Source organism: Lissotriton helveticus, chromosome 3_1, assembly GCF_964261635.1.
Source record: "Lissotriton helveticus chromosome 3_1, aLisHel1.1, whole genome shotgun sequence".
In the NCBI taxonomy this organism is placed as follows: Eukaryota; Metazoa; Chordata; class Amphibia; order Caudata; family Salamandridae; genus Lissotriton; species Lissotriton helveticus.
In genome coordinates this window covers 1,972,546,159-1,972,572,780 of record NC_136061.1, presented here as the reverse complement: position 1 = coordinate 1,972,572,780, position 26,622 = coordinate 1,972,546,159, and the positions used below count along the sequence as shown (strand labels likewise).

The 26,622-nt window shown below is 44.7% G+C and overlaps 1 protein-coding gene across 1 annotated transcript in view; it reads right to left on the bottom strand.

Moving 5' to 3' along the window:
* Window positions 1-26,622, bottom strand: part of PCSK6 (proprotein convertase subtilisin/kexin type 6) — a 1,486,774-nt gene that overhangs the window by 850,259 nt on the left and 609,893 nt on the right. Inside the window, exon 3 of the mRNA XM_078683097.1 lies at window positions 9,970-10,080. Coding sequence (XP_078539223.1) covers window positions 9,970-10,080 — 111 coding nt within the window. The remainder of the gene's footprint in view (window positions 1-9,969; window positions 10,081-26,622) is intronic.

Below are 26,622 nucleotides of genomic sequence, written 5' to 3'. Positions count from 1 at the left end.
AGGATGATAGGTTGTTTGGATAACATGATTTTCTTGGATCAGGAAAATCTTGTTATATCAGGTTCAGGAGGCGGAAGAACTCATTCAAAAGGGAGAGGATGTGTCGTAACAGCCTGAGCTGGGAACTTAGGAGCTGGTAGGAACCAGGTTCACGTCTCGCGGTCAACTTCTTGTGATTCTGGGCAAATCACTTAATCTCCCCATGCCTACAATTCCTTGAGACCTTCACAGGTGATTTGCCACGCTTTTCAAATCTTGGATTTATTTTATTTATTTAAGGACTGGGGTTCATAATAAACATGGAGAAATTGGATTTAGTCTCATTAAAAGAGGAGTGTTGATGCTATAGAAGTACAGTTAAAAACTATCAAGAAAGAATTAAAGGGAGTGTTGGCCTAAATACATATTTCTTTGAGACATTTGGCAAGGTTGGTAGGGCTTCACACATCCAAGCAATATTTCCAGGACTACTTTATTACAGGACACTCTGGAGACTAAATATAAGACATATGCAAAGATGTCTAGGTTATTGACAAATGGTTGCATTGGACACAGAAGCAAGGGCAAAACTGTTGTGGTGCAAGCACCTGCAATGGGTGACCAATTTTCCATAGTTACTCAGATCTTGTATTAGAATCAAAAGCGAGGCTATTGGGATGGGGCACAAGGTGTAGCAACTTTTAGACTGGAGGAAAATGGTGCAGGAAGGAGTTCTTTATGCACATAAACTGTTTAGACCTTCTTGCAGGCACCTTTACAATCCAAAGTTTGAGAAACGTTTGCTGTCCTCCTTTGTATGGACATTCTGACTGCAGTCAGACACATCAACAAGTTGGGGGAGGGGAAGGTTGAAACCATTAGCAGAGTTAGCAGAGGCTCTGTGAGAGTTTTGTCTCAAACGAAAAATATTGCTGGACATCTGCCGCAGTAAATCAACATAGTGGGGGCTGGTGAGAAATGTGCACAACAACATCAAATGGAGTTTAGATTGACAGGTGTTGAAGTCCTAGGAGGAAGTGTGGGCACCTTTTGATATAGTTGTTTTTGTGTCCAGACTGACAACTCAGTGGGTGAAGTTTTACAGTTGGAGACCAGATCCAGAGGCCTTGGAAACAGATACTTTGATTTGGAGAAAATGCATTATGCATTCCTGACCTTTGCCATGATCTCCAAGGGTCTAGTCCAAAAATGCAGGCAATCAGCAAGGGTGGTGATGGTGACACCTTTGAGGAGGAGCCAACCTTGGTATCCAACCATGTTGGAACTTTCTGTAGATTGTCCAACTCAGTTGCCAGTCTTTCCACAAATGTTGAGGAATCCCTTTGGGCAGATGTACAATCTAGTATTGCAGGGCAATTTAAATCTAGTGCCATGGAACCTTTCAAGGTGGTCACAAATGTGCCAGAACTTTGGGATGCAGCCTCAGGCTACATCAACGCTTCAGGGGCCATGGGCACTGGCATAGCTTACAGGGCGGCTTAGGAAGTATGTAATGGCTGGTGCATTGAAAGGAGTATGGATCCCATTTCAGCAGATGGGGCTGAATATTTAAGCATCCTTGGAGGTGTGGCTAAATACTTACAGAACCCTTAAGTGACATTAAGTGACATTGATCTGCAATGTAAGCAGGACACCAGAAGGGTGATGGGAAACAAGTTGGAAAACACCTATTGGTATGCAAATTACTGAAAGGGATAAGTTACATGAAAACTCCTAAGCCAAGATATAACTCTATGTCAGACGTCAACCTAGTTTTACATTAGTTGGAATCTTGGCTGAAGAATGAGCATCTATCAGTAAAGTTGATATTTGCTAAGTTGGTAACTCTATTAAGTTTAGTTTGCTTTAGGAGGGTGTCAGATGTCAAAGCATTGGATGATTCGTCTGTGCAATTGACACCAGTGGGTGTTCATTTCCGTATTACAAGGAGGGCTAAGAAAGTGTTAACATATGTGGAATTTCCAAGTTTCCTTACACACCCAAAACTCTGTGTAGTGAGGTACCTCAATAAGTATATTCACATAATAAAAGGGGTGGGGACTTCTGCGCCTCAGCTATAGATAGCTTTAAGGACATCCTTTGCCCCAGTAACATCAACAATATTGTGTAGCTGGGTAAAGGAGGCAATGTTCTTTGGCAGGCATTCCTGCAGGACAATTTGGGGGCTTATTCAGCCAGGTGGACTATGGCTTCCAAGGTGCATGACTTAGATGGCATCTCGAGAGCTGCAGATTAGTCTATATTAACAACATTTGATTATAAACCTGTTGACCATGCAGCCCTAACAGTAGTTGATATGTTTTGAACATGAATCATATGAGAATCTGATCTTTTGCTACAGATTCTTGTGAAGGAAAGTTCTGATTTTATTAAAAACAACAGGGGCGTGTATTATCCCACCCCTGTAGCGTACCCGCCCGGAAAATGGTTGTTAATGTCTGTCTTTTGGTTACCTTTAATTTCTTGGGCAGTTACCCAGGCAGAAACCTCTGGTTTTAGATACATAGTGGAATAGAGGAGAGAAACAAGCTAGACTCTAAGCTTTTGTTCCACAAGAAGGAGCATTAAGGCCAGAGTGACTTAATGCAGCTTTTCCTAGGTTTCCTCTGTTATTTTGACTTTTACACTTTACTCACAGAATTAAAAAAGACTAACCCCGGGCGGGTGACTCCGCTCTGCCAACGGAGTTTGCAGATTTTTGCCTACTCTGCGCTCAGTTTCGATCTGTGGCAGAACAGAGTTAGCCAGCCCCTCCACCCTCCCAAATTAATATTTTTTTTAAAAAGAAGGCACTTACCTGCGTGGCTGCCTCCTCTTCTGCCTGGCCGCTCTACTCCCTGCTCCTCGCGTCCTTCTTCAATGAAAATACACTATGTTGTACATGGAGAAGGATGGCGAGGAGCAGGAAGAAGAGCAGCTAGTCAGAGGAGGAGGCAGTTACGCAGGTAAGTGTCTTCTTTTTTAATTTTTTATTAATTTGGGAGGGAGTGTTGCATAGTGTATTTCCAATGAGATTTTTTCAAACTCTGTGGAAATACACCCAGAGGTACGACGCCTGCTACGCCCACCCTTAAAAAAGACAGCTCCACAGATGCATAAAAAAAATGAAGATATGTGGGGTTTAGTGCAGTGTTTAATTGGTTGTGTTTTGTGTCACTTGCTGCTGGGACTTCAGGATTGCTCATACTTCAGTGCGTTTAAGTACTGCATAAAATAAACCGTAACCAAGAGACTGCATAATACTCGCATCTATTGTCTTTAATAAAATCAGGACTTCCTTTACAACTGTCTAGAAGAATCTGCAAATTTATTTCACATCTATATAACGAGCCACTTTGACTTCAGACCACTCCCGGTGACATTAGACAGTCATGGTAAATTATTAATTAGAAAACATTATCAAATAATTTGATTGAATCACACTTCATGTGAGGTTAGTTAAATGCACCTATTGAGCCAATGTAGTGCCTAAAGGCACATTAACATCACTTCTGGTTTTCCACAATCTGGTGTCGTGTGATTTCCTTTAAAAAGGAAACAGCCAGAAACCAGTGCTTTTCAATCTTGTGCAGGAAATTCCCTAAACTATTCAGTCATGCTCCTGCTACCTCTATTCAGTAGCATGAAGGCCTGTCACGTGTTGATTATTGTGGGACTTCTACAGTCTGCTTTTCTGCAATAAGTTTAACTTGGCAAAGATAGTTAGCCATTGTATTTTTCTTCATTGGACTTCATCAGTTTAGAAACAAACTGTTGAGGATTTGTTGTGGAACTACTGGTGAAGTAACCACATTCAGTCTTCTATTTTCCTTGTGGTGGAGCAACCACATTCCACTTCTGATTTACACACTGCTCAGTTCAGCTGGGTGTTGCCTTTGCTTTTTTCTTTGCCAGCTCAAACTCTTATATATTTTTTTTTAAGTACATTTTTTTCTTACTTGTAGGCCTGTTTCTCTAGAGAAAAAGGATCTGCCTTTTTACAAACTTACTTTATTTAAAGTCATACAAGACATGGTGGTCTGCTGACTGGAATATATTTAGCATTTTAAGGAAAGCAGAGCAACGCTTCACGTGGGAAGAAAAAAGTGATGTCATACCTAATGGTTTGTGATTTGTCTGTTGCAACTTTCTATCATAGTATATTGTGTGCCTTCTTTGTAGTTACATCAATGGAATAATACATTTCAAAGGATTGGTTTACTTCCTGAAAATGAACCCTAGCCGGTTTGAAATGTATTGATAATTGTATTGGTATTAAAACAGTCCAGAGTTTAAACACTAGAAACCAGTGTTTTGTAAAATTGAAGAGATTGAAAAATAGTTAAATATATAAATGGATATAAGATTTATGAAAGTATTGTTTAAAAGGTCAGTGAAAAATTGATTTAAAAGTGAAGAATGAATAAAAGTCTTGGACCAACAAAGTGCAGTGATTGTGCATGGTTACATTGAAACAGAGAGCTTGATGTTTTGAAGGTAGAAGGTATTGGTTCCCAAGACCGGAGGGGAAACATTGCTGCACATCATGAAACAATAAAATGAATAATCGCATCAAATGCTTTGAACTACCTGCGCATTCAAAGAAACGGACACATTTAGGATTACTTTCTACATCAGGGAAGGCTGTAGTTTGTATCTTTCAAGATTATGGCACAGAGGTTAATTTCACAAAGCCACTTGAACACCTAAATTGAACCGAGGAGCACAAAAGGCTTGTTTATGAAGTGTTGCTTCATGTTGTGTAATCACAAAGCTTGAAATGATATTCATGACGAGACTTACTCTCACATATTACAGCAGTATGGTCCCAGTGCGATGGGATGGATGATGCAGGGTGGTGATGCCTTAGAAAGACCGATAAACTTGCATGTTTGTTAGTATTTCCAAATATTTGCAAAGCCCATTTCCACCACTGATACTTTATGACAATTTCTACGGTCAAGAAAAATATTACATTTGTATCCAGGGTGAAAATGTAGCAGGAAAATCCGGAAAACATTAGGGGTGCAGACAAAGATGATCCCACATGGCATGGAGAAAATCATATTGCTCTTAGATCAGGACGAAAACAAGTAGCACGAGCACCTGTCATTCTCCTGGGTAGTTACACATGTCTACAGGACCGCCTTTAGGGCAGTGTAGCGGCGCCACAGCACTGAGTGGCAACTCAGAGTGCGCCTAAAGTACAAGCTGTTTGGAGCTATGTTACCAGCAAGGTCAGCGGCAGCGCCTCCGTTGGAGTGGAGGAGCGTTGACCCAATTAAATGCTCCCAAGCCCAGAGATGAAAAATAAAATGGCAATTCATTAACTGAGAGTCGGAAGGGGCAGGGCTTAGTGAGAGCAGCAGCAGGGAGGAGGGTGAGCTGTATGTGCGCTTTTCAAAGTGCGCATGTGCCTTTGACAGCTGGGTTAGAGCAAATGCAGGCCACCAGAGCGCTGTGGAGTGCCGCTCCCTCCAATCAGGGTGCTGCTCTAATGCTCGTGAGAGCAGCACCAGGATTGGTTAAGGGAGCTGCTGGGGCCTGCACTGCAGTCACAATGAGGCCTTTAGCGAGGAGGTCTCGTCTAAGTTTTTTAAAATATATTTTAATTTTATTTGCGGATGCACGCTCCCGTTTATATTAATATTTTTATATTTGTTTTTGCACACATGCACCCACTCCCTCGCCCTGTAGATGACAGCCACCACTGAGCAAGATGCAGACATGCTCGCGCACCTTACTCTCCCCTGAGCCCAGAGTCTGTGAGGGATACCTCATGCCACTCCAGAAGAACGATCATGACTGCTGCAATAGCTCGTCATTAAATAAAAACAGATGAGTGACTTGAAAACTTGGCTTTCTCTTGGTGCGCAGCAGGGCAGGCAAATCCAGGGGGCAAGAGGGCCCAGGGTGTCATAGGACTGACTGTGATGGGAGCAGGAGTACCTTGTTAAGGCCTCCTGCTACACAATTACCCTAAGGGCCTTTCTGCCCTAAGGGAAATGCTCAACTACTCAGAAACTGGTGTGTACCAGGCTATATATTCACATCATTAATGTTGCTCTCTAAAACACTTGTTGATTACTGTAATGAGAGGCCACCCCACGGCTAGGGGATGGGGGCCTTTAGTGGGAATTCTGGGCCTGGAGAGTAAGTTTTCTTTCTCCAAGGCTGGTCATGGGGAGGGTCTCGCAGTAAGATGAGATGCCAGGGTGGGCGTCTAAGAGCCCTCCCCCAAGTTGATAACATTACAGCTCCCCAGGGAGCAGCCCTCTTTGTCTCTCGCCTCGGGGAAATTGCAGGCTAGCCGGATCAACAGTTGCCCACCCACTCATCCCTTAGTTCAATAGTGCGTGGCGGGGTCCCGGATAAGAGAAAAGGCAGGGGGACACTTTTTGGACGGAAAATGGATGACCCTGCAGCAGGGGAGGCAGTTATGGCGGCTCTGGGCTGGCGGGAGAGGGGGCCGTCCTGCTGGTGGTCCTGGACTCTCTGGCCCTACCCTAGTAGCTGTTGCTTGGAAAAGGGGGTGATGTTGTGTCCTGCTGGTACAACACGCCTCTAGAGATGACGAATTGTAAATACATGTTAACCGGTGGCGCATATGTATGGAGCGCATCATTTATGTGTGAATTCAATAAAATGGTCAATGTGGGAGGTTTTACCCACAAATAAAATGGTGTGTTGGTATAATAATAAAGCTGCGCAGTGGACAACAGTCATGTGTAAGCGTTTCACTGGGGAAGGGGTGATCAAATGGTGATGAGCGAATGGCACGAGATATCCCCACTATAACTCTTAAAGTAATACGTGTCAGCTGTGCAATCCCTGTTTTTATTTTCGGTATCTTGCCTCAGCTAACAGTGTTTGCATTTGATAGATTTTGTGCCTCTGTAGTTTGTTTCACGCAACAAATAACTAGTATAGCGCATCAGATGAACCGAGTTACTTCCAGGTATCTGGGTTTTTTCATGGTACCTTTGGGTGTTCATGACGGTGTGATTAAGAGCTCTGGAACTGAGGCTGAAGGAACTGTGTGTGTTCCTCACAGTGCCTATCCGTAGGTCAAAAGGAAGCTAACCCTTCTACAGAACGTAATAATTTTTCATTCACAGGCTCATATTTTCAGAATTTATACATTTCCAATTCTAATTATTCACAACATTATCATTCGGGCTATACATTTATTGATATTACTAATAAGCACTGGCAAAGTCAATACGTTTGACTTGATTTATGGGCATGGTCATACCTCTGTAATCTATCCATATCCAATTGAAGAAAGCTCAGACATGGGTGAAATACTTTTCAAGTGGCACGCTTTAGGATCAAGATTCTACTTCAAATGTTTTAAGCCACACAATTAATTACATAGGTCACACCTTTTGGAACAGATTCCTTTTTAGGCTTCTGTGGCCATGGTCTTTTTGGAGACAAGCCCTTTCTGCACTAAGAGTTGGAGAGTTTCCTGTCCAGGAGAGTACTGGCAGTGTATGACTACACTGTTCTGGGCAGGGAACCACAGTGTCCCAGGGGTGGGCTCCCCGGGACACTGTTTAGTATAATTTCCAGGGAATGTGGTCCCCTGTATCGGTATCGACATGATGAGGGGAAAGCACATGGTGGCTCCTAAGGGACCCCTGGCCTAAAGGATAGGAGGGCCGGATACCTCTATCCATCCCCTTATATTGCTTTTGATCAATTTCAGTACTGAGCACTAAGTCCCGACAGTCCTTTAATGGCTGTGGCTACTGTCACATGTTCTTTCATGTTGCGACCAGCCATTCAGACTCCTTGCTCCTGCGGGCCCTTCATTCTTGAGGGAACGAGGTGGCCCAAGGGAAGAAAGCCCCTGAGGCCTATCAGAACACTCTAATTTTTGAAGCTGTGCTTGCAGGAGTCTTGCAAGAGTCACTTTAACCCAACCATCCAGATATACAAATATTTCTAATCCCAATTTCTCAAAAACTACCTAATGTATTAACGCCAAATCACAAAAGAATGCTTTCTGGATGAAGATCTAGCTTTCTGCCAAATAATGGTGTAATTCCATTCGGCAGTTTTTGTAGTATTGCGTTCCAAAAAAGTCTATGGAAAATGCATGCAGATGCTGCGTTTTGGGACCCTCCGCCCATTTTCTCAGCCCCGCTTTAAGAATCACCCCAAAACGTTCCAGGAAGGAGCTAAGCAAAAAAAGGAAAGTTCTGTTTTGATTTGCCAAATTCCATCAAAGTTATTGGCAAACCAAAAAAATGGCGTTTCCAATAGAAACGATCTGCAGAGCTGCGGACAGAACAGGCTCAGACATAATTATAGGTGTCAATACCACCCCCGCCTAATCTGTGAAAGTAGGGGGTTACCGATGCCACTATTTCTTGGGAAATGCTGTGTGAGAGCAGACATGAAGGTGGTAGAAATACTTCTTGACAACAGAATACTTCATGCTGAAGAACTAAAGAAGACATCAACTCTGGCAAAACCCACCTACAACACGAGTTTTATTAAATTGAAAAATAATGTTTATTTACGGTTCTTCAAGTTAGAAAAAACTAGGCCCAAAATTGATTTATGGGGCCTCTTTGCGCAGACATCGATTTTGAATTTGCTGAAGAAATGTGGGTTTTAAATTTACAAGAAATTAATGTATATTCTTCAGCGTTTTTCCTTTTCATGAAATAGTCAAAACGAGATTCATTTCACACTGTTGTCTATTCTGTACTGTATCTATCAGTGTGCCTTAAGAGAAAATGTTCTCGCCATGTTGCAATAGTCAAGGCTGCATGAGCCATGACTGTTTTCTATTCATACATTAAATGGTTTATTGTTGAGTTTTCTTTCAGCGGGTAATGTCATTTCCCCTGTATGCGGGGTAAAGGGAATAATTAAATATTAAAAATGTAGGCAGTATCAAAAGTAAACTTTTTTATGTAACACCATTTCTGAAATGTTGATTGGTTTATGTGATGCATCTTAGTTAATACAGTTCTCTGATACCACCTCTGCTATGCCGAGAGCGTTTTTTTTCACTCCTTTGAAACTATAAAATGCTTTTTCTGGGATGTGTGCCAGATCTTTTGCTCGCTTCTACGGAAGGTAGACTCTATAACAGTTTGTTATTCAATTTATACTTGGGGACATGCTTAGTATGGAGCAAGGAAAAATCTCACAAATTCTCTGTCAAACTGTTCTTTGATTTATGACCTCTCGCAATAGGCGTTATTCTAATGCATTACTGGTATAGGTTTGGATATGACTAACTAACCACTTTTGTCTTCTGTAATGATTCTTCACTTAGAATTAACATTTATGTTTTGACTTTCAAGTTTGTCCTGCAAAGGTTTTCTTTATTATGCACTAGGACCCCCATCCTTTTAGACTTATACGGCCCCAGTACTGCAATTCCGCCCTTTGAATTTATTGGAGCAAAGCGCCAACAGGGGGCTTAGGATATGGGATAGCTTAACAGTGGATATAACATGTTCATTTCTGTATTTCAATAAATAGAACCAATAGTCTTTTTGGGCTAAGGGAGAGGGCTGCAAATGTCTACCACATGTACATCATCAATTCCACAGGAAATAAACGGATAACTTGCCAAAGACTCAGACAGCAGATAGCGAATGTTGCTTAAAATCACTGCAGTCAGTAATACAAGTCGTATTGACCTAAAAAAGATGCAAAGCCGAGTTAACCATGCCATACTTCCAATCAGGAATATAATGGGGGGCCTTGCAGCACAGAATATTGGGTTGGTAACCCCAACATTCCGGAGTGCCTAAACTGGACCAAATGCCTTTGTATATCTGTACAGTATCCTGACTGAGTGATTAGTACTGACACTTGGGAATTTACATCATTGGTGAAGGGACTGTACCTACATTGTACATCTGACCCTTATGTGTGTAACACCGCTGATTCCAATATGAAAGTCGAAGGTCTGAGATCCCATTAGCAGAAGAACAGGTAAATGTCTGGTCTTATACTTACCATGTACCACATGCTAGACCAGATGGGGTCATTGAAGTAAATAACATTGGGATCAGCTCGGTTGTGCCTCTTCACTCTTTTCTTCACTTCCTGCTGCTGCACCCACTCCACCTGCAGAAAACAAAAATGTTAAAACACGTGTGCTGAGCAGACACCATCATTGCTGCCATCAGGCCCACGTTATGAATACAGGAGGAAAGGTTCCTTTCCTGAAATAGAAGATTAGAGAAGAGAAGTGAGGGTAGAGGTTGATTGTGAATAGGATGAAGACATCAAAGATGGAGAACTAGTATTACAAGTAACTAACTTTTTCTTAACGTTTTTGAATCATGATCTTTTTGGTCAACCATAGCTGCAAAATTATGAGCAGCATCTGCATACAAAATGAAGATGTAGAGGAGGAAAGCCCAGGTGCTATGATTCTGGCAGGCAGTCTGCCCTACCTGAGCTTCCGCTCCGGCATGAACGCAATCCAATACCGCCTCAACTATAAATGCTGATTTTCAAGAAGCAGCATTTCATATTTTATCAATTTGAATCAGTCACAGAAGTGCCCTTTTCTCTATTCAAATGGGCTCGCAGTCTACCAGGTAGAGGTGGTGTAATTTCACATAGCCTTATTGCAGGATAAAAGCCACCTGGCCTTAGATTGAATGGAAATGGGTACTTCCTCACCTGGCTTGGCATAGCAAAAATACATTTTGACAGATCTAGTGGCAGCTTCTGCGGCTTGAGACCTGACAGATGTATCTATCAAATTGAAGACTCTTAAACAGAATCAAACCATCAGCACCCACCACTACTATCATTGGTTGTTTTTTTCATGAACTGCTTTGTGATTCACCTTAGTAAATAACATACCAGGAGTAATGCCAAGAACAACAGTCACCAGTATTCACTTAGAGCATGGGTACTCACAAACTTTCTCTCAGGGGCCAAATTTACAATGTGGTTTGTGTCAGAGGGCCGCACCGGTGGGGGCGGGGCTAGACCAACAAAAAAAACTGTGACCATGAGGTTGAACACAGGTCCCTGCAGCGGACGCCTTCGTCCACTGAGCTACCCGACCCGGCATATATATATATATATATATATATCTCTGCCTCCCTCCCTCCATCCCTCTATCTCCCTCTATCCCTCCCTGTCTCCCTCTGTCTCACTCACTCTGACTGTCTCACTCCCTCTCTCCTTCCCTCTCCTTCCCTCTCCCTCCCTCCCTCTCCTTCCTTCTCCCTCCCTCTCCCTCACTCTCCTTCCCTCTCCTTTCCTCTCCTTCCTTCCCTCACCCTCACTCTCCTTCCCTCACCCTCACTCCCCTTCCCCCTCTTCTCCCTCTTCCCCTCTCCCTCCCTCACTCCCCTTCCTTCACTCCCTTTTCCTCACTCCCCTTCCCTCACTCCCTTCCCTCACTCCCTTCCCTCACTCCCTACCTCACTCCCTTTCCCTCACTCCCCTTCCTCACTCCCCTTCCCTCACTCCCTTCCCTCACTCCCTTCCCACCCTCCCCTTCCCCCTCTCCCTCTCCCTCCCTCACTCCCCTTCCCTCACTTCCCTTCCCTCACTCCCTCTCCCTCACTTCCTCACTCCCTTTCCCTCACTCGTTCACCCCCTTCCCTCACTCCCTCACTCCCCTTCCCTCCCTCACTCCCCTTCCCTCACTCCCTTTCCCTCACTCCTTCCCTCCCTCATCCCTCCCCTTACCTCACTCCCTTCCCTCACTCCCCTTTCCTCAATCCCCTTCCCTCACTCCCCATCCCTCACTCCCCTTCCCTCACTCCCCTTCCCTCACTCCTTCCCTCCCTCACTCCCTCCCCTTCCCTCACTCCCTTCCCTCACTCCCCTTTCCTCACTCCCCTTCCCTCACTCCCTCCCTCACTCCCCTTTCCTCATTCCCCTTCCCTCACGTCACTCCCTTCCCTTCCCTCACTCCCTTCCCCTCACTCCCTTCCCCCACTCCCCTTCCCTCACTCCTCTTCCCTCACTCCCCTTCCCTCACTCCCCTTCCCTCACTCCCCTTCCCCCACTCCCCTTCCCTCACTCCTCTTACCTCACTCCCCTTCCCTCACTCCCCTTCCCTCACTCCCCTTCCTCACTCCCCTTCCCCCACTCCCCTTCCCTCACTCCTCTTCCCTCACTCCCCTTCCCTCACTCCTCTTCCCTCACTCCCCTTCCCTCACTCCTCTTCCCTCACTCCCCTTCCTCACTCCCCTTCCCCCACTCCCCTTCCCTCACTCCTCTTCCCTCACTCCCCTTCCCTCACTCCCCTTCCCTCACTCCCCTTCCCTCACTCCCCTTCCCTCACTCCCCTTCCCTCACTCCTCTTCCCTCACTCCCCTTCCCTCACTCCCCTTCCCTCACTCCTCTTCCCTCACTCCCCTTCCCTCACTCCCCTTCCCTCACTCCCCTTCCTCACTCCCTTCCCTCCCTCCGTCTCCCTCCCTCTGTCTGTCTCCCTTTCTCTGGCTCCATGTCTTTCCCTCCCTCTCCCTCTGTCTCTGTCCCTCTACCTCCCTCTGTCATCTCACCCTGCCTGTTTGTCACCGGGTTGAGACAGCTTCCCCAACGCGCACAGACACACAGCCCCACCCGAGCACTTCACAGGTCTTTAAAAAGACCATTTTCATGTGAATGGGGCTTTGCTCACCTTTTAGCGCCCCTGCAGCCCCACTCTGGCCTCCTGGAATGAATCACCCCGCAGCACAGAGCAGCAGAGTCTCGCAGAGTGTCTCTGAAAACGGAAGTGTTTGTAGACACTCTTGGAATTATTAACACGGGTGCGATGTCTCATGGTCCGCGGCCCGCCAGGGAAGGCTTGCCGGGCCGCTGCCGGCCCGCGGGCCGTACGTACTATGAGTACCCGTGACTTAGAGCCTACATTAAAAAAAATGGAGGAAAAAACAAACCAGTATGGCATCAGTACGAGACCATTTCTCACACATGGTCCTCCCTGGGAATGTAGTGTAGGGCAGAGTTGTAATAATGGACTAACGCCGCAAGCCCAGCATGCCCAGTTCCCTTTTATTTAGCAGTAACATTGACCACGACGGTCACTGTGTGTGCCTTGTTCTGTGTTGTGCCATAAGGACAATCAAAAAAACAAACCAGAATAGATGTTATAATAATAATAAATTCTTTATTTCGGTTTGTTCATAGTGGAAAAACCATAAAAGACACAATATTCTACGTTCATTACATTTTGTGTGGTTAAAAAAAAGAGGCTATTATCAAAAAATTGTTTAAAATTTTTTTCTGGAACAGTCTGCATGGAGTAGCATCAACAGGGCGGATTATAAGTTATTTCTGTGCTTCAAAATGCATTTTAGAAAGTTACTCACGAAATAACAAACGTTTTCTGATTCCAGCATTTGGAGTCTAAGAAGAGCTGGTCTACATTGTCTCAGACCCCAAGTCCTTAAAATTGGCAGTAACCAAGTTTTTCTGTGTGTGCGGTGGAATTTGCAGAGCAAAGTCACATGTAAGGTTGATTGTATGGATACTCCGTCGCACGGACAAGGAGAGAGAATGTCTTTCCAGCAGTTTTTCTCAGGAAACGTGACCAGTCTAAAAAAGGAATTTAGTCTAAAACGTGTTAATAGCATTCTCTCATATATCGATAGTTGCAGAGTCAGATATGGATGGATGCCATGAGTTATTTGTACCATGTTCGCGTGGACAACCGACGTTTTCGTTGCATTTGATGATAGTCTTAACGATTCCAGATGACTTAACGCTTGGAGTTTAAGAGCTCTCTTTGAAATGTCCCTAATGGTATCTGGGTTGAAATAGCAGTGCTGGAGATCTAGGTCTGTAAGAAATTTTTTTACGTACGACAGCCACTTTATGCTAGAAGATTTTTCAAGCGCCATCGAGTCTGTAATGATAGACTGAGTCAGATTGTTTTTTTCAGATGTCCAAATACGCCGCCACAGCATCACAGGTTCTATTTTAATTAGGTCCTCTATATAGGGAATTCCTAGTTCTTGATGCATGGCGTACGTTGAGGTACCTCTCGGCATTGTCAAGAGGAATCTAAGGAAAGTATTCTCCGCCTTCTGGATATAACTGGCGTCGACGTGTCCCCAGACACCCGCACCGTATGTGGCTGTGGCCAGACACTTGGCAGTGTAAATTTTTAGTAGCTCCACGGTAGGCCTTTGTCCAAGTCTCTGGGAAAAGCTCGTTAGAGCAGCTATTGATCTTTTAAAAAGGTTGCCCCTTGTAACTACTGCTGGCTTCCATGTTAGGTGGTCGTCAATCATGATGCCCAAGTAGGGGTATTGGGAAGTCACGTTGAGTTTCTGAGCTTCAAGGTGGATGGCTTTTGTTCTTAGGGAGCCTCTGCCTGCTGTCATAACAAAGGTTTTCTTCACGTTTACTTTGAGGTCCAAATTGCTCATAAAAGTTGTATACCTATTAAGAGAGTTTTGGAGCTCGCGGGGAGTACGCGCGAGAATGACCGCATCATCTGCGTAGAGGAGTGCGGGAATCAGGCGATGGTTAATGCGTGGGAGGTCCCGAGCCCCCCTCAACATCTCCTCCTCCAAGCCATTTGTATAGAGGGAGAAGAGGAAGGGGGCCAGGACGCAACCCTGCCTGACTCCTCGCCCTACGCTAAACGGGACCGTCAGCTCGCCATTTACGCCGAATCGCACTCTGGCCGTGGCGCCAGAATAGAGTTCGCGTAGAAAGTCCAGGAGGGGGGGATCTACTCCCATTTGGGCAAGGATTAACCACAGCTTGGCGTGCGACACGCAATCGAAGGCTGCGGAGAGGTCGACAAAGACCATGTAGATTTTATTAGCTTTGGCCTGTGTGTATTTTCCCATCAAGAGGGTGAGGTTGAGGGCCTGTTCGACCGTTCCGAAACCCTCTTGGAAGCCGAATTGGATGTCAGTGATGATACGACGGTCCTCACTCCACTGCTGGAGACGCTCTAGGATTACTCTTCCCACTACTTTCCCGAGTGAGTCCAGCAGTGAGATGGGCCGGTAGCACTTCACGTCTTGTCTGTCCCCCTTTTTAAAAATGGGGACCATTATTGATTTTGTCCAAGAGGATAGCACTCCCTCATGGACTGCAGCAGTACACACTCTTGTCAAGATCGGGGCCCAGAGATCTAGGTTGATTTTAAAAAGGTCCACTGGGACTCCATCAGGGCCTGGCGCTTTTCCAATTTTACTTTTCTGCAAAGCCTCCAATAAGTCGGGAATATTGAAATCAAGCGAAATAGGATACTGTACTCCCGGGGGCGTTAAATCTTTTGGGGAAGAATTTTTAAAGATGTTAGAGAAGTGCTCGACCCATGTCTTTTCATCTATGGCGACTTCTATTCTAGGGGCGCCTGAATCCGATAGGTATGGAGTTCTGACTATACGCCAGAATAGATGTTCCTAACTACTTTCAGTAACACAGAAAGTTTCAAAGATTTCTTGGAGATTTTTGGATTTTCTTTGAGGCATATCTGCTGGTCAGGCTGCGGGAGCTCGTGGTGTTCCATGATCAGCTCCTGCGGCTCGGGGAGACGAGTTTTCGTTCTTGCGTCCGAGTTAGTTTGCAACTCTCCTGCACCTGCACATTCTCCCTTGTCCCACACTATGCTGCCATCTCCTCTCTTTTCCTCTTGAGAAGTAGCTATCGGATGGAATTTTCGTGAGCACTGACGCATTTTGAGTGATCCTTTTGCTTCCTCTTTCAGCAGAAACCCATGTCCCCTTTTTGTTACTGACTGTCCACTGTGGTTGCGTAAACAGCAGCTGAGTTTTGCTTTTGGAATTCTGATCTTTGACCAGCACTCAATCGCCAATGCGAATACCATAGTCCATGTCCATGCATTTCCTTGTGGCAGTTGGATCGCCATCTTCCTTGGCTGTGCTTGTGATCAATCTCCTGTGGGTGAAATCCCGAAGCCACTGGGGTGAGTTCCAGTGGAGCCATCCCAAACAACACAGCTGCTGGTGAGCACTTGGCCATGCAATGAGGGGTATTTCTATAGGTATGCAGAAAATTGTGGAGTGCCCATTCAATGTGTTCACCTCACTCCACAGCTATGCATAATGTCCTATTTAAAGCGATGTACCTACTGCTGGGTGGTGGCCACTATGGCGATATCTGCTGATGCTGAATGTGCTATCCTTGCATGCATTTGCAAAAATCTAGTCTATTAAGGAGGTGAACCATTGTTCGCCCGCACGCAGACTGGGAAGCCATAGGCCATATATATCTTTTCAAATATAGGTCTGATTCAACTGACTGCAAAGGACTGCACAGTTTAAACTACAGGATCTTTGGAGCATGCATCCATGAGGACAAGAAGCTGCTGTTCATCCAGCAGGCTGCAGAGATCTATTCTGACTTTTACCAAGGGTGCTGGTGGGAAACACTGCTGCTGCTTTTGTTATTTTGTTACAGGTGGCCTATATTGCAACACTTCTGAAAAACCGGCCCTCAGAAACAAAAAACACCACCTGCGGTTCCAAACTCCCCCCCCCCCCACCCACACACACATACCCTTCTGGCCCACCAGGAAAATGTCTGGTGCCTCTTACAGCCAGTCCGGCCATGCTCATGGCGATAAAATAGTTATTCAGTCTGCTCATCGAACAACAGGCAAGCTGTTGTGGGAGCCTGTCAACTCTCTCAAGGGACTATATGGCACATTCCATTCCCCAAGTGGAAGACTGCTGGCACTGCAGCTCTTTTTGGTGGAGGGGGTCTTCACTGGTACCATCAGGGTGGTTACTATGCCTGGTCTTGGCCCTCTGCCTCCATGTGTGGTTAGCCCCCCCAACCACCAGGATCGATTGAATGTGGTGCCATCTGCAGAGCGGAATGTGTAGTGTTGTCTCACAGCTGAAAGTGCTCTGTGTCATGCTGAGCAAAGGAGGTTCTCTTTTGCAGCACTGTGCAGGTCCTGTTAGTCTCTGGACTATCTAACAACACATCCACATGGGGGATTGGTTCTCTGTTACTGAAGCTGTTGCCTGGTTTATCCTCTTGCTCACTTTGTTGTTTATTTTTCTGCAGCCAACACAGAGGGTATTGGAGTACTTTACCTGACCATCGAGACTGGAACCTGTTTTCCCAGTTCCAAAGTCAGCAGCACTGGCAGTATTCAACATACACACCCTCTCATTGCATTGTGAAACCGCATGCCACACTAATGCCAGCCGGCCTCATAAAACTCTGCAAACTTAAATAAAAGAGACAGCCCCCTTTTGTCATTTATGCATTTGATGGGCCTCCTGGATTATCAACACGGCCAAACGGCTAAGTGAAGAGCTACTCAGGGAGATCTTAGAGTTAGAAGACACACTGAAAAACAACACAGTACTTACAGACACAAAGGAACAATTGGCACGCATTCAGGGACAGGGAGATCTTCTTGAATATAAGACGTATATGGTTAATCAGAAGATCAAGGGGCGCAAAAGAAATCTAGAAAGTTATACACACACATGGGCATTCCCTTATACCGAAGATGAATATTATGATGTCCCGTTAGTACAACCAAGAGCGCAGAATTTTCAAAGGAGGGGGCAGAACTTTCACAGAGGGGCCCAATGAGAGAACAGACGTACTCCTAATAACTGGAGATTTGATAACACCAGCAGTGAAGACGAGGAGGTTCCCGATCACCCCACAGCATCTAATCAGAGCAGAGTTAATTTTGCTCCTGAGAACAAATCGGACGAGGATCTGGGGGTGTTACTGAGGGCTTTTTTAGGTCAAACTCAACGAGGGGGAGGAGGGGGAGAAGGTCAGGCCCAGCGAGGACAAGGCAGGGGCAGAGCTCAAACAACATGGCAGACACACTCCCCCCGCGTCACACGCAGCAGGGGCCGAACCTTTCAGAACTGAGCAATGACAGCAACTCCCATTCTGTGGATGGGAATGACATTGTGGTCAACCTATCCTCATATGAATTAACTGTTAAAGAAAGGGAAGTCCTCAACAAGGGACTCGGGTTTGTCCCTACTCCTAAACATGACTCTTTTTTGTGCAGAATTGAACTAGCGGAAATGATGAGAAAGATCAAACTCCATAAGTTCTTTGCTGAACAGGATAAAACCCCCCTCTCCGTTTTTTATACCAATCTTCGTCGTCCATCGAACTTTTGTCCCCCTCTTACTTCTGGTGGACCAGAGGTTGCCGTCTTCGAACAACGAATACTGGGAGAGATTGAGAACCTGGAACAATGCAGCAACTCACACTCTACCCACAACATGACTAGGGCGGACTGGGTGGCTGTCAAATCTTTACAAGACAATTCTGCCATCACAATAAAACAGGCCGATAAGGGCGGTGCGGTCGTCGTGCTCAATACTACGAGTGTGAGGTTATGAGATTGTTGGGAGTCGCACCAATTACCATCCCCTCGTGCGTGACCCGACGTCCGCTCTGCAGGACACCATAAAGACTATGGTGGCGGACGCTGTGGCAAAGAAATGGATCACTCCCAAGGAAGCTGATTTTATCACCAATACCAAACCGCGGGTACCGGCATTCTACATCTTGCCGAAGATTCACAAGCCACAGCGCCCGCCCCCGTGTCGTCCCATCGTCTCGGGCATTCAGTCGATCTTAGAACTTTTGTCCCAGTTCGCGGATTTGTTCCTCAGGGAGGCTGTAGTTACCCAAGACTCTTATGTTCAGGACACCACCGACATACTTAACATCATTAAAGACATTGAGTACGAGCCAGAACACCAATTACTTGTTACCATTTACATTGAGTCGTTGTATACAAGTATTCCCCAGGATGCGACGTTGGTGGCAGCAGCACGCGCCCTGGGGTCCTTGGAGTGGTTTTATGATACCCCGCCGTCCTTTGTCATGCAGTGTATAGAATTGGCACTGACAAAAAAATGTTTTGAGTACAAAGGGCAACTGTACTTACAAACGTCCGGAACATCTATGGGGGCCACATTCGCCACAAGTCTGGCCTGTATTTATGTGGGCCAGTTTGAGGAGAATGTGGTCAACCATCCCACTAACCCATATTTGAGTAACATCTCATTATGGAAGAGATATATCGATGACGTCCTCTGTATCTGGACAGGTACAGAGGACCTATTGTCATCATTTTTACAGTGGCTCAACCAGGCTGATGATAGCCTGCGCTTCACCTGGACCATCAGTAACACCACCGCCGTGTATTTGGATGTTAACATCTCTGTGGTTGGCTCTAAACTGGCAACCAACGTGCACCATAAGAACACCGACAGAAACTCGCTCCTCCATTATCGCTCTTTCCACCCGAGGGCATTAAGGGATAATCTCCCAGTGGGGCAGTTTTTGCGGTATAGGCGCAACTGCTCGACAACTGAGTCCTTCTTAGAGCAGTCTGAGGGTTTGGTCACAAAACTCAAGGAGAGGGATTACCCTGTCAAAGTGATTAAACAGGCCCGGAAAAGAGCGTTGAATACGCCCCGGGAGGCTTTATTTGAGAGGAATGTAAGGAAACGTCAGGTTTGTCTCCCCATAGTAACAACTGCTGATCCTTTGTCCACCAGGATGCGTCAAATCATCAGAAAGCATTGGTCCATTTTAAACACAGCATCGGGCAAAATGCCCATCCCTCGCTTTGCTTTTAAACGGGCATCAAATTTGCGAGATAAGTTGGTCCATAGTCGTGCTCCCGTGAAACACCAATCAGGTACTCTCCCCACAGGACATCACCCTTGTGGATGTTGTTCAGTGTGTGATCTGACTATTGCTACTAAAAGTGTTGTTTTACATGATGGTAGAACGTGGCATTTGAATAATTTCAGCAATTGTAACACGTCCCATGTAATTTACAGGCTTACGTGTAGCTGTGGGCTGTATTACATCAGACTCACCTCACGTAAAGCCAAAATTCGCATTCAGGAACATATCAGCACCCTCAAGACCAAAAAACTTACCACCCGCCTTGTGCAACATTTCATTGAACAGGGTCATGGTCATAGGGATTTCAAGTTGACGATTTTGGAAAAAGTTGTCGGTGAAACGCATAATATTGAAGCCATTCTGGCCCGGAAGGAAGCCAAATGGATTTTTTCTGAAAAAGCAGAGCGGGATGGGCTAAATGACAGCATTGAATGGAACAAAGCGAGTCGGCGTTGAGTCTTTCATTGGATGTTTATATATGAGGTGAATGATTTGGCACTACCATCATTGTGCTTTTTTCTTGAACAAGGATTTTGATAATGAACATTTCCAATGATATAGAAATTGTCCTCCCCCCTCACTTTGTCCAGTTTGAGCTGTTAAATGCCACTCCAATCCACTGGATATGTTAAAGACATTCAAGGTTAACTAAGAGGCTTTTATACATGGGGTTAACCTGACTGATCAGTTTCCTCTGCACACCTTGAGCTAAGTTATGTTTTATTGTGACGTTTTATTGTTTTGTTATATTACACAATTTGGCTGATCTCCCCTCGGCCTGTGTGATCGGACACTTTAATTATCACTTTTTTATAACTTTTTTTTTTATAACCTTATACAAACTTGGCCGATTTATTCTACAATACTACTCACAATGGCGTACCTCTCCCCTGCCTGCGTTATCGGACATTTGAATCGAAACTTTATACAATTACTACTTCCCATTCCAAAATGGCCGCCTGACGCTGGTTGACGCAGCGCATTTTGCGTCACTGAGCATGCGAGACTCCAGCCCGTTGGTTTAAGTAGAGACGCCAGCTGGGTTCTCGATCGGGAGTGTTTCCGACCTAGCACAGCTGGTAGCGGTAAGGCATACTGTGGGGAGGGCTTCTATGATGATGTCCTCACATTTAGGCTTCCAGTGGGAGCGGGGTGTAACGCTGTAGACCACAGAACTTATGCCATATGGGTGTTGAGCTCTGCAAACCTGGGGAGTTTGGTCACTTTCTGGCTCCACATTTTAGACGGCGTTCTGAACAGCGTTTTTAATGGTTGCATTATCGTCAGTAAGGCAAGGCAATATACACCGCCACACCATTCCGGTATGTCAGGATGGGTACACTTGACACAAGGCAGGGCAACTGTTTAGACAATTCGACCAGCGCCCCCTTTTGCATTGATGTGCGTTTTCTATGTTGCAGGTCGCATTAATTCAAATTGCACCGCCAGTGAGCGTGTGATCTTGTGACACGCTGCTCTAAGCCACTGATGGTTGCTGGTATGCAGCAATTGGGCAGCCATCAGGTAATATTATATATATGTGTCTCACATGGGCGGGTGTGTGTGTTCCGGTTGAAAATTTGGCAGGTATACACTGATGATTTACATTGTCTTTCCGCTGTGTTGTATGTGTGTTTTTTAACCTTACTACAGGTCGAGTGAACTGAGAAAAACAAAACTTGATTACAGAACCCCGAATTTGCCCTGACGAATTTGCTGAAGTTATAGCAATGAAACATATCGGCATCATCCAATCATGGTATAATATGAACCATTTTCAAACCTGGACTACTTGCAGCAGCAGCAGAATAAAGTTAATACAGCCAGCAAGTGGTTCCACATTTTAGCAGCGGTGGCCATTTTTCGCCTTTTGGCCACTGCAGGGGTATTAGGTGCACACACTCACTTCATTACTTTCAATATACATGAGCGGATAGTTAGATTGTTTATATACACGGCACTTTGTATGAGTTGGGACTCCACCTTTATTATTACTTTGGTGTTTTTCTCTGTTCTTTTGACGCTACGAAGAGAAAGAGACCAATGATGAGAAGTGGGTAAACTGGCAATTTCATGCCAGGAACCCCCTCGGGTGTTACTACCGTGAGGCGCTTTTTCTTTGTTTTCACATTTTTCACTCTTCTTTCACTAGCGGGAACTAGATGAGACCTGAGTAAACTTTTAGTATATACACCACGACCTGCAGACTAGTGTTAAGTAAACACATCCAGAGTTGGAGTAAGACTGATTGTGCAACTCTGCCCCGGGTCCTTTGACGTGTTGGTGTCTGTTGGAGGAGGTATTTATTGTTGAATACTGATTGAGTGGGGGGCTGCCTCCTCCTCCTTATTGCTTTCCCCCTTGAGCTCCTTTTGTTTGTTACGGGCCTCCTGGTGCACCTGCCAGGAAAAGAGAAAAGATGAGTTTTCACACCACCCTTTTATGTCTATGAAACCTGGGAATGGATGAGTGTGCAATTTGAGAGTTTGGGCGCTTCAAGTAGCAATGCAGCGCACAGAGCCTACAAGGAAAATAGGATGAGATTTATTCTAAGATCCTATTGGACCGGCCATCCAAGAATATTGTCCCTCTTTTGAGACACATACACTTTAGTGACAGTGAATCTGTCCCTATAAGCTATACTTCCCCAAAGGTACCCCTTATTCTGAGTAGGTTGCCACCATACACTCCTGGTTTGATGTCCATTTTGTACAGTTTCTACTCAGCTTTAAACATTGTTCCATACATTTTCTCAGCAATTAATGTCAACTTTGAGCATGAGTCAAACATTGCTTCTACATTATGGCCCTCAAATGTTATGACACCCTCAGGATTGTTTAGGACTCATTACCTTGAGGATTCTTTCTTTTATATAGGTTACGTCTGCAAAAAATCCTAAAAATGTCCCTTTTTCCCATACTTATTGCAAGTTTCTCTCGAGTAGGACAATCTTTGTTGTTAGCAACTACCTCTAAAGGCCACTACACCTTTGTATTCCTTCGGCTCCACCTTAATACCTTTGATTACTAACACCTCACTCATATTTGATGAGTTTGTTCACTACGGGTTTCTCCTACATGTCTTGTTTTATTTCTTTCACACAATGTATCATGTGCTCAACTTGTTTGCCCACTGTAGTAAGGCTACCTTCCTCTCGAACCCTAAATTCGGACCACACGCTTCAGCATCATTTTGGAACACATTCTTCCATTTGTCCAATTTTAAAGTTAGTTCACCGAGTTTACAGTTGTCAATTCATCAACTGCCTTTCCCGGGTGCCTCAGGGGAGCTCAAGTTAGAATGCCCTGGCACTAACATTCCAATTGTATCATCAGACCCCACAGGTAATGGGTGGTCTGGCCAAAGCATTGACAACAAAGGAAAGAGGATGGGGAAAAAGAATGAAAAATGAAAGCACTATTCAGGAAGATACCACACTAGGCCTATTTAATTTTTAATATACCATTTTGGGACGTTATGAGTGACACCCAAGAAGTATTATTCAAGAATTAACTACCTAACATGGCAGAGGCCCTTGTTCTCAGGGGATCCAAGCAACAGCCCATTGGCTCTGAGCACCGTATTTGGGTCCTCCCCTTCCTGATTTAGGAAGAACCCTGCCTTTGATCAGTAAATGTGTAATTCAACGGAAGTTTGGTATGTACCTTTGGGAATATGACATGGTGTAAAGGGTTAAGGGCCATCATACAGAAAGCACATAAAAGGTGATGGAAGGCTGCTTGCAATAAGTCTAACCACTGGCAATAGTTTGGGTAACACTGCAACCATTCATTCTTTTGCTCACCTTGCCACCTAAGTTGGACCTAGCCATATGAATCTTAGTCTTGATCATGCTCCTCATGGGAGCAATCAAGCCCGAACTGTCAATCCAGGTCCTCCCTGAACAGGAACACAAGCAACCCAGGACCGATTTTGCCCAAGTTATGGACTCATCCCATCACCCAGGTGCTGCTTAGTTCTAGTGATAGAGTGAGCATGGGACCCATATCTGGGCCTACCCATGCTACTTAGGGCAGTACATGAAAGGTGATGGTAGGCAAGGCTGCTTGCAATACGTTAACCACCAGCAATAGCTTGGGTAGCACTCAACTCACCGTTCTTTTGCTCTCCATGACACTTCAGTTTAGGCCTAGCCATATGTACCGTCCGAAGTGGCATAGGTATGCCCAGATGTGGGTCATGTGCTCACTGTGTTACTTGCCTACAGACCTATTATCAAACAGAGAACTCTCACACGAATTGCTAGAGGTACAGTTCAGATATCCTTTGTTTGTGGTCAAGGTTCCAGCATAACTTAACTGACAACAAAGCATTATCAGCAAAGCTATAGAAGTCCCAGAAAGGAAATTCGAGTATAAGCTTTCCAGAGGACACTGGAATTACAAAAGATTGCAAGGCAAGCTCTCACAGACCAACTTATGTGTCATGCTTCACCTTAAGGCAGCCTCATCCAACAGAAATGATTATGGTGATTAACCAGCTCCATGATTTCAGGAAGTACTTTGTGTGAGAGTGCTGTGGGATGCAGTTTTTCTACCTAAAATATCAGGGCTGCAAACCAACGATAATACATTCTAATACTTTTTTAACGGTGGGCGTAAGAGATAAAATAGAGAGTAGGCAGAGTATAGTGCGGATGTCTAGCAATGTTATTTCTGCAGCATTATTTCAGTCGACAGTTTTCAGCCATTCGTGCGGTCTCAACAGGAGTCCCCAGATCTCATCAAGACCAGGATCCCTACTATTTCAATTAGTTGCCATTCATACAACACATATCTGTCGCACTATTTGCCTTCATGTACTGTAGTAAAACATATACCAGCATCCTCGGATTGAGTTCTTGAATTGTACAGTCCTGTATGTAAAAATAAAATGAACATATACACAAAACAAAAGTTATGTTTAGATGCAGCAAAATGCCAGAGGTTACATCACTGCATGCTTGTGTTTTGGTACCACTGCAAAACACACCTGTCTGTGTTTAATGGCTCGCCTTACAATTGTTTTTTAATTCCATTGTCCTCTGGGACACATAAAGACACATGTAGACATACCTTTAGCATTCCCTAGAACAGTGGTCTTCAAACCTTTTGATGCTGAGACCCCCCCATCAAAGATTTTTAGATGTAAGGACCACCTCCCGACAAACATTTCTAGAACCTGGTACTTCTTATCATTGACAACCATAAATGTTCTCCAGATAAACAGTCAATCTGTGGTTGCACCTCTGTAGTACCAGTTTAAGACCCAAATATTGCAATAAGCAAAAAAAAAGGTGACTAGTACAGCTTCATAAACAGCCTTCTACAGAGCAGCAACACCTGTTGCTCCTTTTTAGTAACATTTGAATCTTTTGAATCCATTTTTGTTTGTTAAAATCTGCAGATTATGTGGCAGATGATGGATTATGTGGCAGATGCGGCAAATCAATAATTATGCTAAAATCGCTGTGGCTGAACAATGACATGATTCCAGTGGCCATTTGTATAACAGCTGTAATGCATGGGCTGAAACTTTATTGCACAGCATTAGAGGAAAACAGCTGCATGTAACTGGAGGTAGCAGAACATCATTCATCATAATTTAAAGATATGTAGGTTTTTTAGGTCTTTCACCATCAGGTAGTACATATAAAATAAATTCATTTTAAAAAGTTGTTACTCAGCGGGAAATGCATTATAGTAAATTATGAAACCTCTAGCAGTTAATGCACTGCAAAAGTCTGTGTGAAACCAGAGAGCCACAGAATTAAATTGTGGTTGGTGCAGTGGAGAATAGTGACCTTTGTATTTTTAGTGCTATGAGGTCACAGCCCATGTCAGAATCCATTGTGAATATGTAAGTCTTTATTTTATACTTGCATTACACACAGTATAATATAGACCGCTACAAAATGTGCAAAATATTTTACTATAAAATGATGCTTCCAAAATATATGGGCTGCTTCGAAAATATAGGGGCTTATTTATAAGCCCCTTGCACTGCCGGTGCGTCATGTTTTATGACACTCTGGTTGTGCAGAGTGCAGACCTATATCTACGAGGCAACGCAAAGTCACTTTGCGTGGCTTTTCATGGCCTCCTAGATAAGGTGTACGGCAACGCAGTGCAAGTCGATGCGTTGCCTTACACTGCATCAGGGGGGCGTTCCATGGGCGCTGCAGTGGGTTTTCTCATGAGTTTTGACACATTGCCAGATTTACAAGGATCTGTAAACCTAAGGATGTGTAAAAACTGCAGTCTGCCCTAGGGGTGCGTAACAAGGATAAATATCTTTATTTCCCCTCAATTGTTCCTTCTTTCTATGTGTAGCGCAAATAGAAATAGGAAAAAGCCTCCACAGGTTGTTTTTACGGAGGAAGGCATGCCTTCTTGCACAAAAACAATCCTGCCAACAATGCAGACGCCCTTGTACCATGGTGCAAAGGTGACTGCATTGGCGCTAGGCACCAATTGTGTGCCGGGAGAAAGGACAGGCGTGCACCCTTTCTTATAAATAAGGTCCATTCCGGCCCATTGGAATTGGCATAGGGCAGCGCAGCAAAAATACTTACAGAGCTGCCCTACAACATTTCATTGTAAATGAGGCCCATAGATTTTGGTAACATCCAGACCCAATGTAATGCAATTTTTTTTTTACATAACTGTCCCTTCAACACATTCTCAGGGATAGCAAGCACTATGTAAATACAAAGACAATTAAAAACAAGCACTTCACAGCTATACCAGTCAAAAAGCTTCAAGTGATTTGATCAATTAACTGCAACAGCACTCTCCTGAGAAATCAAAGCCAGGGCAGACAGCTAAACACACCTTTCTGCCAGTGTGCTGCTGGCCTGAAAGAAATGCAAATGTGCACAACGAGTTAATCTACAAATCCTTTACATTTACAGATTAACTCATTCTGCACATTTGCATTCCTTTCAGGCCAACAACACACTGGTGGAAAGACATGTTTAGATGTCTGCCTGGCTTCGATTTCCCA